Raw genomic sequence first — 15,193 nt, forward strand, 5'->3', positions numbered from 1 at the left:
GAACTGGTATTATAAATGTAGATTATCTAGCTCTGAAGACAAGAAATACCGTGCAGATATGAGAATATTGGATTAGGCTTTTTTTTTTTTTTTTTTTTTTTTTTAAGTAAAACTTGGAAAAAAAAAATCCTAATCCTGGATACCTTAGAAGTTGTATTGTGTCGGATTGAGGAATGCCAGGTTTATCTATGTAGGACCGAGAAAAAAAAAAAAAAATCCCTGTGCAGGAGCGTTGGGAGACCCAGAGGCAGCTCCTTGCACAGGAAACGTCTAACTTCTCACAAACGGATTGGGTTAGTGGATCTTTAAAATCCCTTCTAGTTCTCCAATCCTTTGATTTTAAGGATAAACCTCGCGTGAAGCGCGGAATTCAAGGCTTCACGGATGTCTACAGGACCAAGGGTCACCAATTCAAAGTAAAGAAGAAACTGAGTTCATGACACTTGGAGGTCATGTAGGTTAGCTCTAGGTTTTCTATTACTTCCCAGACGGGTGGTTAAAACTACGTTGGGCTTTTCTCGTGTGAGCGTAGAAGGAGATCCGACGACCTTGGAAGGGAACACAGTCTCCACTTGCTCAGTTCTAAACTTCGCAAATTTCTTCTCGGAGTCTACGCTCTTCCTCAGGACTACAACTCCCAGCAGGCTTTGTTCGAGACCAAAGCTTATTGGCGATCCCGCCTGGGTTTCTTGCCTTGTGGCAGCCAATACAGCCAGTGGGAATGAAGGATCCTCCTCAGGACCCAATCCTGGAGGTGTAGGGCGGGTCCTCTCTGGGTTCCGGCTCCGGCTCCTCCCCCGGCCCACAGAGGCAGCGTTGTCCCTGATCGAGCGGCGGGAGCGAGGTGGGTCCTGGGTGGGCCCGAGGTCGCGGGGGAGGTGGATACGGCTTTGTGGGGAACTCTGAGCATGGCCCCTTCCCTCTCTCCCGGGAATTAGAGGCTGTGGCTTTGCTCCCTGGACCCAGTGGGGAGCAAATGGGACTCGGTGGTCCCCCCCGCCCCGACCCCTGGCCCCCGCCCCTGGCCCGCGCGGCCAGGCGGCTGGCCTCAGCCCTTATTTCAGGCCCTCCTGTTGGCCTTTGAGTCCAGCCCCCCCCCCGGCACTGACCATACTTTTGGGGCCAGCCCCTCCCCATCTCCCTAGCCTCCCGCCCAAGCCAGTCCGCTACTCAGAACCCAGCTCCTGTCCTCTGGGAGGCGCGTATCCTCGACTCCGCCATCGGCTTCTCCCCGCTACTTACAACCCAGCCTCCTGGCTCCCGCCCCCTGACACCTCTGATTGCAGCCTGTGCCTCCTCTCCCCAGGTCATCTCCTCGGACCCTCGGACCCCTATGGCCTCCTCTAACTGACCCGTTATGCAGCTCCCCGATACATTTCCCTGTTGTTCAACACCTTGTCCCTGGTCTTTCCAAGCTCTTCTCTCCCCATTACCTCCCACCCCCTACCCCTTGACTTGACCCTAAAGACCCCGAACTTTGACCCTTCAGACCACTTTCCAGCTTAGCCACTTCCCTCTAACCCAAGCCCTTGACCTTCAGCATCTGTGATCACCAGCCCCATCTGCTTGGCTCTTATTTCTTAGTCCTGGTCGCTTCACCACTGCCCCCAGTGTCTCCCACCTCAGATCCTCCCTGTACCCCTGGGCCTCCTGGGAAGCCAAGACTGATGGGCCCTTCTCTCCCCCAAATCTTTGAAACGTGACCTGAAAGTGTATCTGTACCTTACTTGTCACTGTGTTCTTAGTAGATGGTGGTCTCCCCATCTCTGTAAGTCCCAATCTTGCTCACCTATCCTGTAAGTCCTAGCTCAGATGCCTCCTTTTCCATTTAGCAGCTCGTCCTTGATCTCTTCAGGGAGCCATGCGGGTGTCACCTGAACTCCCGAACTCCTGTGGCACTGTTCTTACTCCTTCCTCCTTCCCTTCCCTCCCCTTCCCTCCCCACCTCCCACTCTCCCCCACTTCTCTCCAATACTAGTGTCAGGCTTAAAAGCACTGGCTTTGGAGTGATGGGCTTAAGTCCCAGTTTTGCTACTCACTTGCTGTGTGCCCTTGGGCAAGTTATAGTTTCTCTGAGCCTCAGTTTCCTCATCTCTAAAATAAGTTGTGTAAATGAAATGCCATGATTTGTATATAGTGTTCAGCCCAGGGCCTAGCATTTAGTATCAGCTTAAAAAAATGTGGACTTTTATTATCGGTTCCTGTATAATGTGCCAGGTGCTGTGCAAGGCATTGAGGAACGGTTCAAAGGTGACTGAGGCACAGTTCCTGTCCCCTTAGAACTTAACCTTCTGTACCATATGACAGTTTCTGGAGTTCATGGCCTGTTTCCCTGAACTGTGCCATAAACTGAGGGTAGTAACCATAATCTTAAATCTTTTTGCTCTTCTTTTGATCCAGCATTCAGTCCTGAGGTGAGTCAGAGCTTGGTACATTATAGGTGCTCAGAAGAGCAGGATTGGAAGTGAGAGGGGGCCATGTCGCCCCCTGCATAGACAGAGGTACTAGAACCCTAGGTGGGGTGGGCAGGGCTGGGGCTTGAATTCAGATCACATCCTTTCACTCATACATTCAAAAAACATTTGAGCACTGCCTTGTGCTGAAGAGAGATTTCCAAAGTGACCTAGTCCCTCCTTTCCAATGACTTATAAATTTCTAGTGAAGCCAGATAATGTTAAAAGATAATTGCAAATCACTGTAAAAGCAAGTACATACAAACAGGAGTCTGTGTTTGCATAAAGGTGGAAGCGGGCAGGAATCAAGAGATTCCTGAGGAACAGAAACAGACACAAGCGAGCCTGAAATGGGTTCTGTAGACTGGCCTGGCCTTTACTCAACTCTTTCAACAAATATTTATTAAGGACCTACTAGATATGACTGTCAGTGCTTTAGGAACAAAGACCCCGTCCCTCATAGGACTTCTGTTTTAGCAAGGGGAGGCAGACACTAAATAATTGACATAATAAATAAATAGAATGTTCGCAGGTAAGAAGTTCTGTGGGGTAGGGGGATGGGAATGTGGGAACGGGGTTGTAATTTTTAAAAGGATTGTCAAAACTAAGTAAGTGTCAAGGAATAAATTGTTTTTGATGTTTACTTGCATTTTTGAAAGCGAAGCAAGCCTCCTTCACCTCCCTTATCTAGATTCTTCAAGAGACACTCTCAAACAAGGACTGGGAAACTATAGTTCAGCCCCTTTTGTCTTAAAGTTTTATTGGAACACAGCCACACTCATTCATTTTTGTATTGTCTGTGGCTGCTTTTACGATACAACAGCAGAGTTGAGTAGTTGCCACAGAGATCCTATGGCCCCAAATATTTACTGTCTGGCCCCTTCCAGAAAAATTTGCTGGCCTCCACTCAAAGATTTGAGGCTCTGTCCATATTGTACATTTTACCTTGTACCATTTTTTTAATTGGTACAATTAATTTAATTGTACAATTTTTTTTTCAACTTTTTTATTTTTTTTTTATTTTTTTTTATTTTTGGGACAGAGAGAGACAGAGCATGAACGGGGGAGGGGCAGAGAGAGAGGGAGACACAGAATCGGAAACAGGCTCCAGGCTCCAAGCCATCAGCCCAGAGCCTGACGTGGGGCTCGAACTCACGGACCGCGAGATCGTGACCTGGCTGAAGTCGGACGCTTAACCGACTGCGCCACCCAGGCGCCCCTTTTTTTACCTTGTACCATTTTTTTAATTAGAAACATTTTTTCTTTCCTAACAAGATCACATAAGGGATCTTTTTCATTCTTGTGTTCTCTGCAGGGCCAGGACACGGTGTCCTCCTAAGTCCCATGGGGGACAAGGTCTTTGTTCTTCTAATGTAACCCAAATTCCTAAAGTAGCAGCAGTCATATCTAGTAGGTCCTTAAGATATATTTGTTGAATGGGTTGAGTAAAGGCCGGGCCTGTCTCTGGAACCCATTGTCCTCAACCGTGGTAACGGTAGCTGTCATTTGCTGCCACGCAGCATGCTGAGCACGCCGTAGGCATGCAGGATAGGCGGGTGTCACAGGGTTAGTGATGTGGGAGTTGAGGCTCCCGGTGCTCGAGTGATTTGCCCAGTTCTGTACTGTGTGCCACCATCGGGATACGACCCTAAATACAGTCAGTGCCCCTTCCGTTACGGCTGTTGTGTGTTCCAGAAGTACTTGCTGACTTGAAGGAATCCTCGGTCTGTCATTTTCTACCATCGCTGTCCTTTCAGTCTCGCTCCCACCCTCATCCCTTGCTCGTGTCCGCCCGCAGTATCTCCGCCGGCCCACTGCACCTTCTGAAGTGCTGCTATTGCTTTGGGGCCCAGAGGAAACCCCACGCCCGGCAGAAGTACTTCATCCCTCGCCCCTGTCCTGGGCTATAGGAATGCAGAGGAGTCTGCGCAGCTGAGCAAGCATTTACCGATGTTTGCATAAGTTGGCGCTGTGTGTGTGTGAGGAATTTGGTTTGTGTCTGTTTGTCTTGTTTTTTTGTTTTGTTTTGTTTTAACTTTTAAAAATTTTTATTATTTTCAAAGTTTATTTATTTATTTTGAGAGAGAGAGAGCACAAGCGGGGGAGGAGCAAAGAGAAGGAGAAACAGAATCCCAAGCAGGCTCTGCACCATCAGCGTTGAACCTGATGTGGGGCTTGAACTCACGAACTGTGAGATCATGACCTGAGCTGAGATCAAGACGCTTGACAGACTGTGCCACCCAGGCACCCCAATGTCGGTGTGTCTTTGTACATAGCATGTGAGTGTGTGTGATTTTGTGTGGTGTGACAGTAGAGCTGTATTTGTGATTGTGTAGCCATGTATGTGGCTACATGCTTGGGAGGACTATGTATGTATATGGGATGTGTGTGGCTGTATGTGGCTATATGTGGTATGCAGGTCTGTGTATGTGGCTGTGTGTGGTATGTGTATATGGTGTGAGAATGTGGTTGAGTGTGTCTGGTATGTGAGTATGGCTGTGTGTGTATGTGGCCTGTGTATGTGGTTGTATATGGTGTTGGAGAGAGGAAGTGGGCATTGACCAATCAGAGCACACGGCCCAGACCCTGCAGTAGGTCTTGGAGGGCCCAGACGTTAACCGTTAGTTGCTAGGTTAGGGTGAGTTCCGGGGAGGGGAAGGGTGGCGGAATGTTTAAGAGGAATCATGCTGGGCCTTGTACACAGCTAGGAGAGCCTCAAGAACGAGAGGTTCTATTCTGTTCATTCTGAAAGCAGGGAAATGGAAACTTTTCAGGAAGTGTTTTCAAAAGAGATCACCATAAAAGTAGTTTCAGTTAGCTTAGAGTTAGGCAGGAAAATGGAATTTTACCCAAATGGGAGCTCCTTTACTTGTACATGAATTATAGTCTAGACTGTCATTTTTCAACGATATTGAGAAAAGTGACATTCGCGTTGCACAAGTATCTGTTGGGCATAGACAAAGCTGATGCCTCTTTACTCTGATGGGCAGTTTTAAACATCCGTGGAAGTTTGTAACTTGAAAGTAAGTAAAGGCATTGCATCCAAGTATTCCAGTTAATTGAGGTTATTTCTAATGGATGGTTCCCTGGGGAAGGTGTACACCCCTTTACCAGCACAAGATTCCCTGTGGTCTAGCCTGACCCAACACCAAGGAATAAAGGTGTTGGCCATTTGTGTTCATTCTCAGGGTTCAGAAATGGGCAGTGAGAAGGAGAAGGAGCAGAATCCAGAACAGCACCTGCCTGAGGAAGGGGAATGGGGTGAGCCTTGGAGAGTGGAGGACTCGGAGGGTTTTCGGATCCCAGATGGAGAGAAGGAGCATGAGCAAGAGAGCCTCTCAGAAGGGCCACGAGAGATCCACCCAAAAAAACCGTTGCAGAAAGTCACCGACCCCGCCAGAGAGCCCGGGGGCCCCATGGCTCACCCAAGGCCCGAGATCGACGAGAAGCCCTTTATATGTGCCCAGTGTGGCAAAACCTTCAATAATACCTCCAACCTGAGAACACACCAGCGGATCCACACCGGCGAGAAACCTTACAAGTGTTCTGAATGTGGCAAGAGCTTCTCGAGAAGCTCCAACCGCATCCGGCACGAGCGGATCCACCTGGAAGAGAAGCACTACAAATGTCCCAAGTGTCAGGAGAGCTTTCGGCGGCGCTCAGACCTTACCACGCACCAACAAGATCACCTGGGCAAGCGGCCGTACCGCTGTGACCTCTGTGGCAAGAGCTTCAGCCAGAGTGCCACGCTGGCGGTGCATCACCGGACGCACCTGGAGCCAGCGCCCTACATCTGCTGTGAGTGCGGCAAGAGCTTCAGCAACAGCTCCAGCTTCGGCGTGCACCACCGCACGCACACGGGCGAGAGGCCCTATGAGTGCACCGAGTGTGGGCGGACCTTCAGCGACATCTCCAACTTTGGAGCACACCAGAGGACCCACAGAGGGGAGAAGCCCTACTGGTGCACTCTGTGTGGGAAACACTTCTCCCGGAGCTCCAACCTTATCCGCCACCAGAAAACGCACATGGGAGAGCAGGCTGGGAAAGACGCCAGCTGAAGGACAATGAGGGAGAAAGAGAGAGAGAGAGAGAGAGAGACAGACCCCAGCCTAGTGTAGGAAGATCTGTAGGATCTGCTGCTGCCCCCTTGACCTCAAGCCCCTCCTCCCACTTTGGAGAATGGTTTCCTGTTGCCTCTGAAGCCAGGATCTCCAGGAAGTCCTGAGAAGGGACCCTTGAGTAAAAATCCCTGCCCCTTTCCAGGCCAATTTCTTGTCTTGGAAAGTGGGAGGATCCAGTCTTGGCTTCATCTCCTTGGGATGAAAGAGAAGTAGGATAGGCTTGGCACATGCTCGTATCATTAGGGCAATCATCCCCTGGCCTTTGAGGAAGTCCCTGTGAGGTGGCATCACTGTCTGAAGGTCCTCGGAATTGTGTATGAAATGCTCGGGGCACATTGCAGTGGCTGCCAGTTCCCATCTGCTGGGCCCCACCTGTGTTGGGGGGAGCAGCCTTCCCAATGGAAGGGGCCTCCTTGGCCTGGAGAAGAGGTCTGGCCCTGCCTTAGGAATGAAAGGGAAGCCCTCAGGGAGCCTTGATCTAGGGACCTTCACAGTCCCCCATGTTTGTGACTTGTTCCCCCCACCCCACCTCCATCTGTTCCCGGAGTGATTAGCAGTAAAACTCTTCAATGAAAAGGACCTGTGTACTTATTTGGGGCATCAAGGAAGTGGGAGCTGGGGAGGCGGCCATGCTGCAGCCTCTCTGGAAGGGGGTTGAATTCCAGGAAAGACAGAATGGGTGGCTGCTCTGAAAAGCAGAGGAAAGCAGGCTGAGTCTCTGGGGCCTTTGAGCAGGAAGGCAGGAGGAACCCACATATGCTGTAGATTCTATAGGTCACATTACATCTTTGTGTCATTGACATTTGCTCAAGGGAATAAGATGAGGAAACAAGTGAGGAGAAGTAAGTCAATTGCTGTGAAGTTACACAGCAGGTATGTGGTGGAGCCAGAGTTCACACTTGAGCCTCCCTTGATTCTGAACTGACGCTCTTTTCATTACATGCACCTACTGGCTTCTGAAGGAGGATCCACTTAGGGGGCCGGCCTGGGACCAAGTGAATCCCTGGAAATGGAGCTAGTGGGGCCTTCTGGTGCGGCCCTGGTTCATTTGCTCTGTGGGAAGTCAGTGCCAAGTATGAGAACCTTTCCTCCCTTAGATTCTTGACTGACATTTATTTGTGTCTAGGAAAAGTGATAAGTGTTGGGGAGTAGGGGTGAGGGCTGGGATGAACCCATGATGAGGGTCTTTGCCTTTTGTAGCAATGGTTTAGTTCCCAAGGCTGGGACAGCTTGGTGGGGATCCTGCCCAGCTTCCTGCCCTCCTGGTTTCGGCCTGGCTCCACATGCCAGATTTCCATGTTTTCTGACGGCAGTTGAACATTCACCCAGATTTCCTCCAACACATAAAGAAGACCCTTCTCTACATCTCTTGCCAATCAGGTCCTGCTCTTCCAGACTGAGAAGCCCTCTTCATTTGTAGCCAATTGCCAGAATGTGATTCTGGTACCAGGCTTAAAACTGGCACTGTCTGTGACCTGACCTATCACATGGGATCCTGCCACCCAGCCAGAGACGGATGTGCTAGCAGCTTTGTACTCATTATGTTGAATTCTCACGTAACCCTGGGAAGTAAGAAGTACCCACATTTGACAGAAGGAGAAACAGGCTGCCAGAAAGTGACTTGCCCAAGATCACATGGCAAGTAAGTCGCAGGGGCAGGACTCCACCTACTTCTGCCTAAACCCAAAGCCTGTATTCCAACTATAAAAGAAGACTTTCCAAATGATTCCCTGACATTTGTAGGACACTACAGTTTCCAAAGTACTTTTTAAAAAGTTTTTATTTTAATCACCTGGTGCTCGTCACGACAAGGACACTCCTTAATCCTCATCACTTGTTTCACCCATCCTCCCACGCACCTCCCCTTGCGTGACCTTCAGTTTGTTCTCTACAGTTAACAATCTGTTTCTTGGTTTGTCTCTCTCTCTTTTTTCCTTTTGCTTGTTTGTTTTATTTCTTGAATTTCACATATGAGTGAGATCATACGGTATTTGTCTTTCTCTGATTTATTTCACTTAGAATTATACTCTCTGGCTTCATGCATGTCATTGCAGATGGCAAGATTTTATTTTATTTTTTTAATGTTTTGTTATTTAATTTTGAGAGAGCACAAGCAGGGGCAAGGCAGAGATGGGGCAGAGGATCTGAAACAAGCTCTGTGCTGACAGCACAGCCCAATGTGGAGCTTGAACTCACAAACCGCGAGATCATGACCTGAGCTGAAGTCGGGACGCCCAACTGACTGAGCCACCCAGGCGCCCCAAGATTTCATTCTTTTTCATGGCTGAATAATATTCCACTGTATATTCCACATCTTCTTTATCCACTCATCAGCTGATACACACTTGTGCTGCTTCCATATCTTGGCTATTGCAAACAGTGCTGCTATAAACATAGAGGGGCATGTATCCCTTTGAAATAATGTGTTTATATTTGACAAAGCACTTTTATTTCATATACATCTTTCTGCTTCTTCAAAATCTGCGTACAAAATATTTTCAACATATAGTCACCCAAACTTGTATGTATGAATTGGCACACTCCCTAGTAATTAAAGTTGCCATCAAACACCACCGAGCACCCGTTCTTGGGCACCTGTTACCTCTGATCTCCACAACTATCCTGTAAGGTAGTAGTATCCCTATTTTTTAAAAACATTTTTATTTATTTAACTTACTGTTATTATTTTTTTAATTTAGAGAGAGAGCTCATGAGCAGGGGGAAGGAGAGACAGAATCTTAAGCAGGGTTCTCACTCAGTGTGGAGCCCAACATGAGGCTCGAGCCCACAGCCGTGAGATCATGACAGCCGAAATTAAGAGTAGGATGCTTAACCCACTGAGCCACCCAGGCACCTCTCCCTATTTTTAAGATGAGAAAATTCTGAGATGTTAAATGACCTGACTTAATGGCTATGCTGGGATTCAAATCAGGTATTTATGACTCCAAGGCCAAGCTCTTCATTATACTCACTACCAAGCTAGGTCTACTGGTCCCCTGTCTGGGGAGCTTGGTATCCTTCCAGACTTACGTAGAGCCTTAGTAACAGTTGCTGTGACTTTCTGGGAATCTCTGCTGCCAGTAAAACCCAGGACCAGTGCTCGAGGCACTTGCTTTGATGTTGGGACATGACTCGCCAATCTCATTTGCCCCTTTTTGACCAAGTTCATAGGTTATGGTTTCTGCACTGGCCCAGACTTTTGAGTCCTGACTAGTCCATTTATTCACTCTCTGACTTCCTTTTTTGTTAACTTCCCTAATTTTCTCCTTCATTCTCTTCATTCTCTGAGTGCAGGAGATGGGCACAAAAACCTAGAGCTACAGTGCAGGATGATATGGGTCATTATGGTTGTACCCAGGGTGCAGTAGGAGCACAGGGGAGGGCCTTACGCTGGCCTGAACTGGACATTGGAGTCCAAAGTTGAATAAGACAGTCCTTCCTGCAGGGAACTCAGAGGAAGAGAAACTGTGCTCAGAACAAGGTATTGGGGGAACTCAGGTGGGAATGGCTAGCTCTTTGGAGGGAAGGAAAAGGTGAGACGATGATTGAGTCTGGTCTTAAAGAATGAATAGATGTTTACTCAGGCAAAGAAGAGGAAGGTTATTTCAGATGGAAGGGAAATGACAGTGTTTTAAGGAACAGTGAAATGTTTAACGTAACCAGAGCATCCTGTGTGAGGAGGAGATGATGGTAAGGGAGGGACCAGATGGTGAAGGCTGTTGGATGCCAGGATAAAAGGTTGTGGGCTGTAGACAACGGGATTTTCAAGCAGGCAAATGGTGTGATCATTCAAGCTAGTGTGGAGGGTGAACTAAAGGGGTCAGGTACGTTGGAAACATGCCAGGTGCCAGTTGGGGGCACTCCTGACCCACAGAGAGTTCTGTACGATTACCTCAGAGTCTTGCCAATTCCACAGGATGGAAAGTGCAAACCCTCCACCCAATTCCTGCAGATTCCTGGAACTCATGCTCTCACAGCCTCTTGCCTGAGGTTCCTATGGTCTGTGCAAGTCTCTGTTTTGTCCTCATCAGCCCCTGTCACAGAACTGAGCATCTTCACTGACTTCCCCAGGAAATTCCACCACAACAAGCATTCTGTAAGTTTAGAATCCCTTTGAGAGATTGGCAGTCTTGGGGAGGGGTTCCCATCATGGCATGTCACTAGCTTCCTCTCCTCTTTCCTCCCATCGCTGCCTTTATCCTCTCTCTCCCAACTGCTCTGGAAACTGCAGATTGTTTTACTCCATAATAAAAAGCTGTTTGGCTTTTCTCAGCCCCTGATGCCAATCTGCGTACACAAACACATTAAGGAGCTCAGCAGAACAAAGGCCTCACCATTTAACAGCATATGCCTAACCCATAAAGTAGTTGCAAAAATAAACCAACAAATACCCTTGGAGATTAATATGGTAAGCATATTAAAGGTTCAAGACTCTGGTCTGAGCTCAAGTGATTGTTTCTCTTTCCTTCTGAGACCTGGCTAAGATAACTGAAAAGGAATAGAAACACATAACAGCAAAGAGAATGGCAGGGAAGAGGAGTGGCAGGTGCAGACCTCCAACAATTTCTAAAAGTAGACAACACACACTGATGGCTCAGCAGAGTGGGAGGAAGCCATGGCCCAGAACTCAGGCACGGAAATGAGAGCCAGTCTTCCCAGCAAAACCACAGAGAGGCCCTGAGTTCATGGTTGGCAGGTACTGATGACAGACAGGAGGAGTGGGTCTAGAAACTATACTCTCCGTAGAAAGTCTGTGAAGCTGCACCAGTCACCTCCCTCTTACCTCCAGAATGGACAGTAACTAGCCCTTACCTCCAGACAAAAATAAAACGTACACGGCAAGACCCCAGAAGGCTCATTCTATAGAAATCAAATCTGGTGTTTCATATAGTGTTGATACCCCAGAATAAAACTTTTGTCATTGTGACATTTACAAACCCTCTCCCTACCTCATCCCCCAACAACCCATCCACTTACACTACAGAAAAACCTCCCAGAAGACCCCACTCAGCTTTCCTGTTCAAGGGGGTGACCTCTCAGGGAAGCATAGAGCAACAGAGGAAATACACAGCAACTGAGGGAGCCAACTCAATTACTGAGATTAACCAACGAGATCTGTCATTCCATAAACAGGCAACCAGGAGGACCAGAGTTATGAAGACAGCTAGAAGCATGAAAGAGAGAAGGGGAAACAGAATAAGTGACTCCAGACAACAGAAAGTTATAATGTAACAGTAAAATCTTTAAAAATTCTAGTTATATCTTCAGGAAGATCTGGGAAGTTACTGCCTCCATAAAACAAGAAAGGTCATTGGTGGCAAGGACCAGTTGGAAAATAGGAAATACCTTTGGAAAATTAAACATATGACAGCTAAATTAAGATATTCAAGAGACCACTTGGAAGATAAAATCAAGAAAAGCCCCTACAATGTAGAGCAAAAATACAAAGATAAGGAAAGAAGAAATAAAGCACCTAGAAGATCAATCCTGGAAGTTCTTATGATGAAGACTGCTAGTTGTCCTCCAAAATCTATTCACCCTTTTTTTTTTTTTTTTGGAGCACTTAACTAACCAACGTTTCCCAGCCTCCTTTGTAGTTAGGTATAAGTCATATGACTTAACTTCTTATCATTGGAAAATGAGCAGAAATGGTACATGACACTTCTGGGCTTAGACCTCAGGAAAGAGCAGGCATGCCTTCAGTTCATTTTCTTCCCCCTTTTCACTTTTTGTAACCTGTGGGAACCCAGCTTTGATAGTTGCAGACTATATAGTTTGCTAGTATCGATTTGCCAGATAAAACACAGGACACCTCAATAAATTTGAATTTCAGATAAACAATGAATAATTTTTAGTATAATTATGTCCTAGATATTGCATCCTAGTGGGTGGCAGAGCAACAGGATAAAAGGAAGTGGGTTTTTGAACTTAGCATGTAGCAGTGCTATCCCACTCACCTGTCTAGATGCTTCACAACTATTAGTGAGAGAGAAACAGATTTTTTTGTACTCTAAGCCACTGCTTTGTTGAGTCTCTTTCTTATAGCACTTAACTTTTCATCCTAATACTTAGAAGTGAGTTAATTTCTTCTTTCTTTTCCTTTTCCTTTCTTTTTTCTTTTTCTTTTTCTTTTTCTTTTTCTTTTTCTTTTTCTTTTTCTTTTCCTTCCTTCCTTTCTTCCTTCCTTCCTTCCTTCCTTCCTTCCTTCCTTCCTTCCTTCCTTCTTTCCTTTCCTTCCTTCCTTCCTTCCTTCCTTCCTTCCTTCCTTCCTTCCTTCCTTCCTATGGGGTAGTTTGGGAGTGTGACTTATTCTTATTATTTAAATTCATGTTAGTTAACATATAGTGTAGTATTGGTTTCATGAGTAGAATTTAGTGGTTCATCACTTACATATAACACCCAGTGTTCATCCCAGCAAGTACCCTCCTTAATGTGCATCATCATCATGCATTTAGCCCATCCCCCTCACCTACTTCCCCTCCAGCAACCCTAGTTTGTTCTCTATATTTAAGAGTCTCCTATGGTTTGCCTCCCTCTGTTTTTATCTTATTTTATCTTTCCTTCCGTTCCCCTACGTTCATTTGTTTTGTTTATTAAATTCCACATATGAGTGAAATCCTATGATATTTGTCTTTCTCTGATTGACTTACTGAAGTGAGTTTCTGCCATAACAAGACTGTAGCACATCTTACTACAGATGGTGTCTTACTGTTGCCATTGGTTATTCTCCCCCATTTTAACATCTCCAAAATTGGAATATGTCTAATAATTGGAATATGTCTAATTGGAATAGCTTAAATTTGATGAAATATCACATTACATGAAAGAGATGAGGCAGTGATGTCAACAAGATGGTGGAATAAGAAGTCCCAGTCTTTACTCCCCAACAGAGACAGTGACTGAACAACAAAGTATGGACCAAAATACCTTTATAGGAACTCCAGAAATGAGCACAGCTCAGATCAGGTTTTCTGTGGGGGGTAGGGGGAAGGCAGGGAAAAGACTGGAACATGTATCAAACATTCTGAATTTTCAGAGGGCTGCCCAAGGAACTGGTTTATGTCTTACATGACTGATGGGGAGCCAAAATACTTTTGATGCCGCTAAGTACAAAATACTCTGGATGTCACTGAGCACAACATACTTTTGGATGCTACTGAGTGGGGTGGCTTTATGCTACACCACGAGAGAACCTGCAATACCACAGATAGACACCAGAGGGAGCAAGAGATATATGAGGCCCTGAGAAAAAAACCACCAAACCTCTAACTGGGAAATTAGCTCACAAACTCCGAGAAATTGCATCCACCGAAAAGGTTTTCAGAAGTCCTAGAATCTCAAGCCAGGTTGATTATTGAAGGTTTCCCCCTGCTTAAAGCCAGACTATAGAAAAATCAGGAAAATAATGCATGGACAAAATGAGAATATCAAGAAAGAGATAAAAACTATAAAAAAAGAACCAAACAGAAATTTCAGAGTTGAAGAATATTTAATAGCTGAACTGAAAAACTCATTAGAGGGGTTCAACGACACACTTGACCAAACAAGGAAGAATCTGTGAACTCAAGGACAAGTTATTTGAGATTATTGAGTCAGAGGAACAAAAACAAACAAGAATGAAGAAAAGTGAAGAAAGCCTAAGGGATTTACAGGATATCATAAAGCTACCCAATGTATACATTATGGGAGTTCCAGAAGGAGAAAAGAGAGAGAAAGGGGTGGAGTGGCTAATTAAAGAAATAATGACCAAGACATACCATTTCAAGTATGAGACACTCAGTAGTCTCTAAGTATGATGAATCCAAAGAGGCTCACAGCAAGACAAATTATAATTAAACTGTCAAAAGTCAAAGACAAAGAATCTTGAAAACAACAAGAGAAAAGCAACTCACTACATACAAGGGAGCTCCCATAAGATTATCACTGTTTTCTCAGCAGAAACCTGAGATAATATATTCAAGGTGAGCGAGACAATGTATTCAAGGTGTTGAGAGAAGAAAAACCTGCCAGTCAAGATTATTATATCTGAAAAAACTGTTCTTCAAAAATGGAGAAGAAAGAGGGGCACCTGGGTGGCTCAGTGGGTTTAGTATCTGACTTTGGCTCAGGTCATGATCTCATGGCTTGTGGGTTCAAGCCCCGTGTCGGGCTCTGTGCTGACAGCTCAGAGCCTGGATCCTGCTTTGGATTCTGTGTCTCCGTCTCTCTCTGCTTTTCCTCCACTCCTGCTCTCTTTCTCTCTCTCTCTCAGAAATAAATAAATATTAAAAAATATTAAAAAAATTTTTTTAAATGAAGGGGAAATAAACACTTTCCAGAAAACAAAAGCTGAAGGACTTTACCCACTAGACCTTCCTTACAATAAATCCTAAAGGCAGTTCACAAGTTGAAACAAAAGGATGCTAGACTGAAACATGAAATATAAAAATATATAGCTTGTTGATAAATGTAAAAAAAAGATAGAGAATACTTTATTACTGTAATGGTATTGCAAAAAACACTTAACGCTGGTATAGAATTTAAAAGACAAAAGCATAAAAACAAAAAACTATGGCTATAAAACTATGAATACAATTTATATAAAGATATAATTTGTGACATCAATAACAAAGTTAGGGG

General features: G+C 45.7%; 1 protein-coding gene across 1 annotated transcript; it reads left to right on the forward strand.

Annotated features, from left to right (window-relative positions):
- Nucleotides 1-693: 693 nt before the first annotated feature.
- On the forward strand, nucleotides 694-7,150 carry ZNF691 (zinc finger protein 691). Its single transcript, XM_011284681.4, has 2 exons — nucleotides 694-844; nucleotides 5,642-7,150. Exon 2 carries the CDS (start codon nucleotides 5,651-5,653, stop codon nucleotides 6,509-6,511), a length of 861 nt encoding a protein of 286 aa, XP_011282983.2. The 5' UTR covers nucleotides 694-844; nucleotides 5,642-5,650; the 3' UTR covers nucleotides 6,512-7,150.
- Nucleotides 7,151-15,193: the final 8,043 nt, after the last annotated feature.

This window comes from Felis catus, chromosome C1, assembly GCF_018350175.1.
Source record: "Felis catus isolate Fca126 chromosome C1, F.catus_Fca126_mat1.0, whole genome shotgun sequence".
Classification (NCBI taxonomy): Eukaryota; Metazoa; Chordata; class Mammalia; order Carnivora; family Felidae; genus Felis; species Felis catus.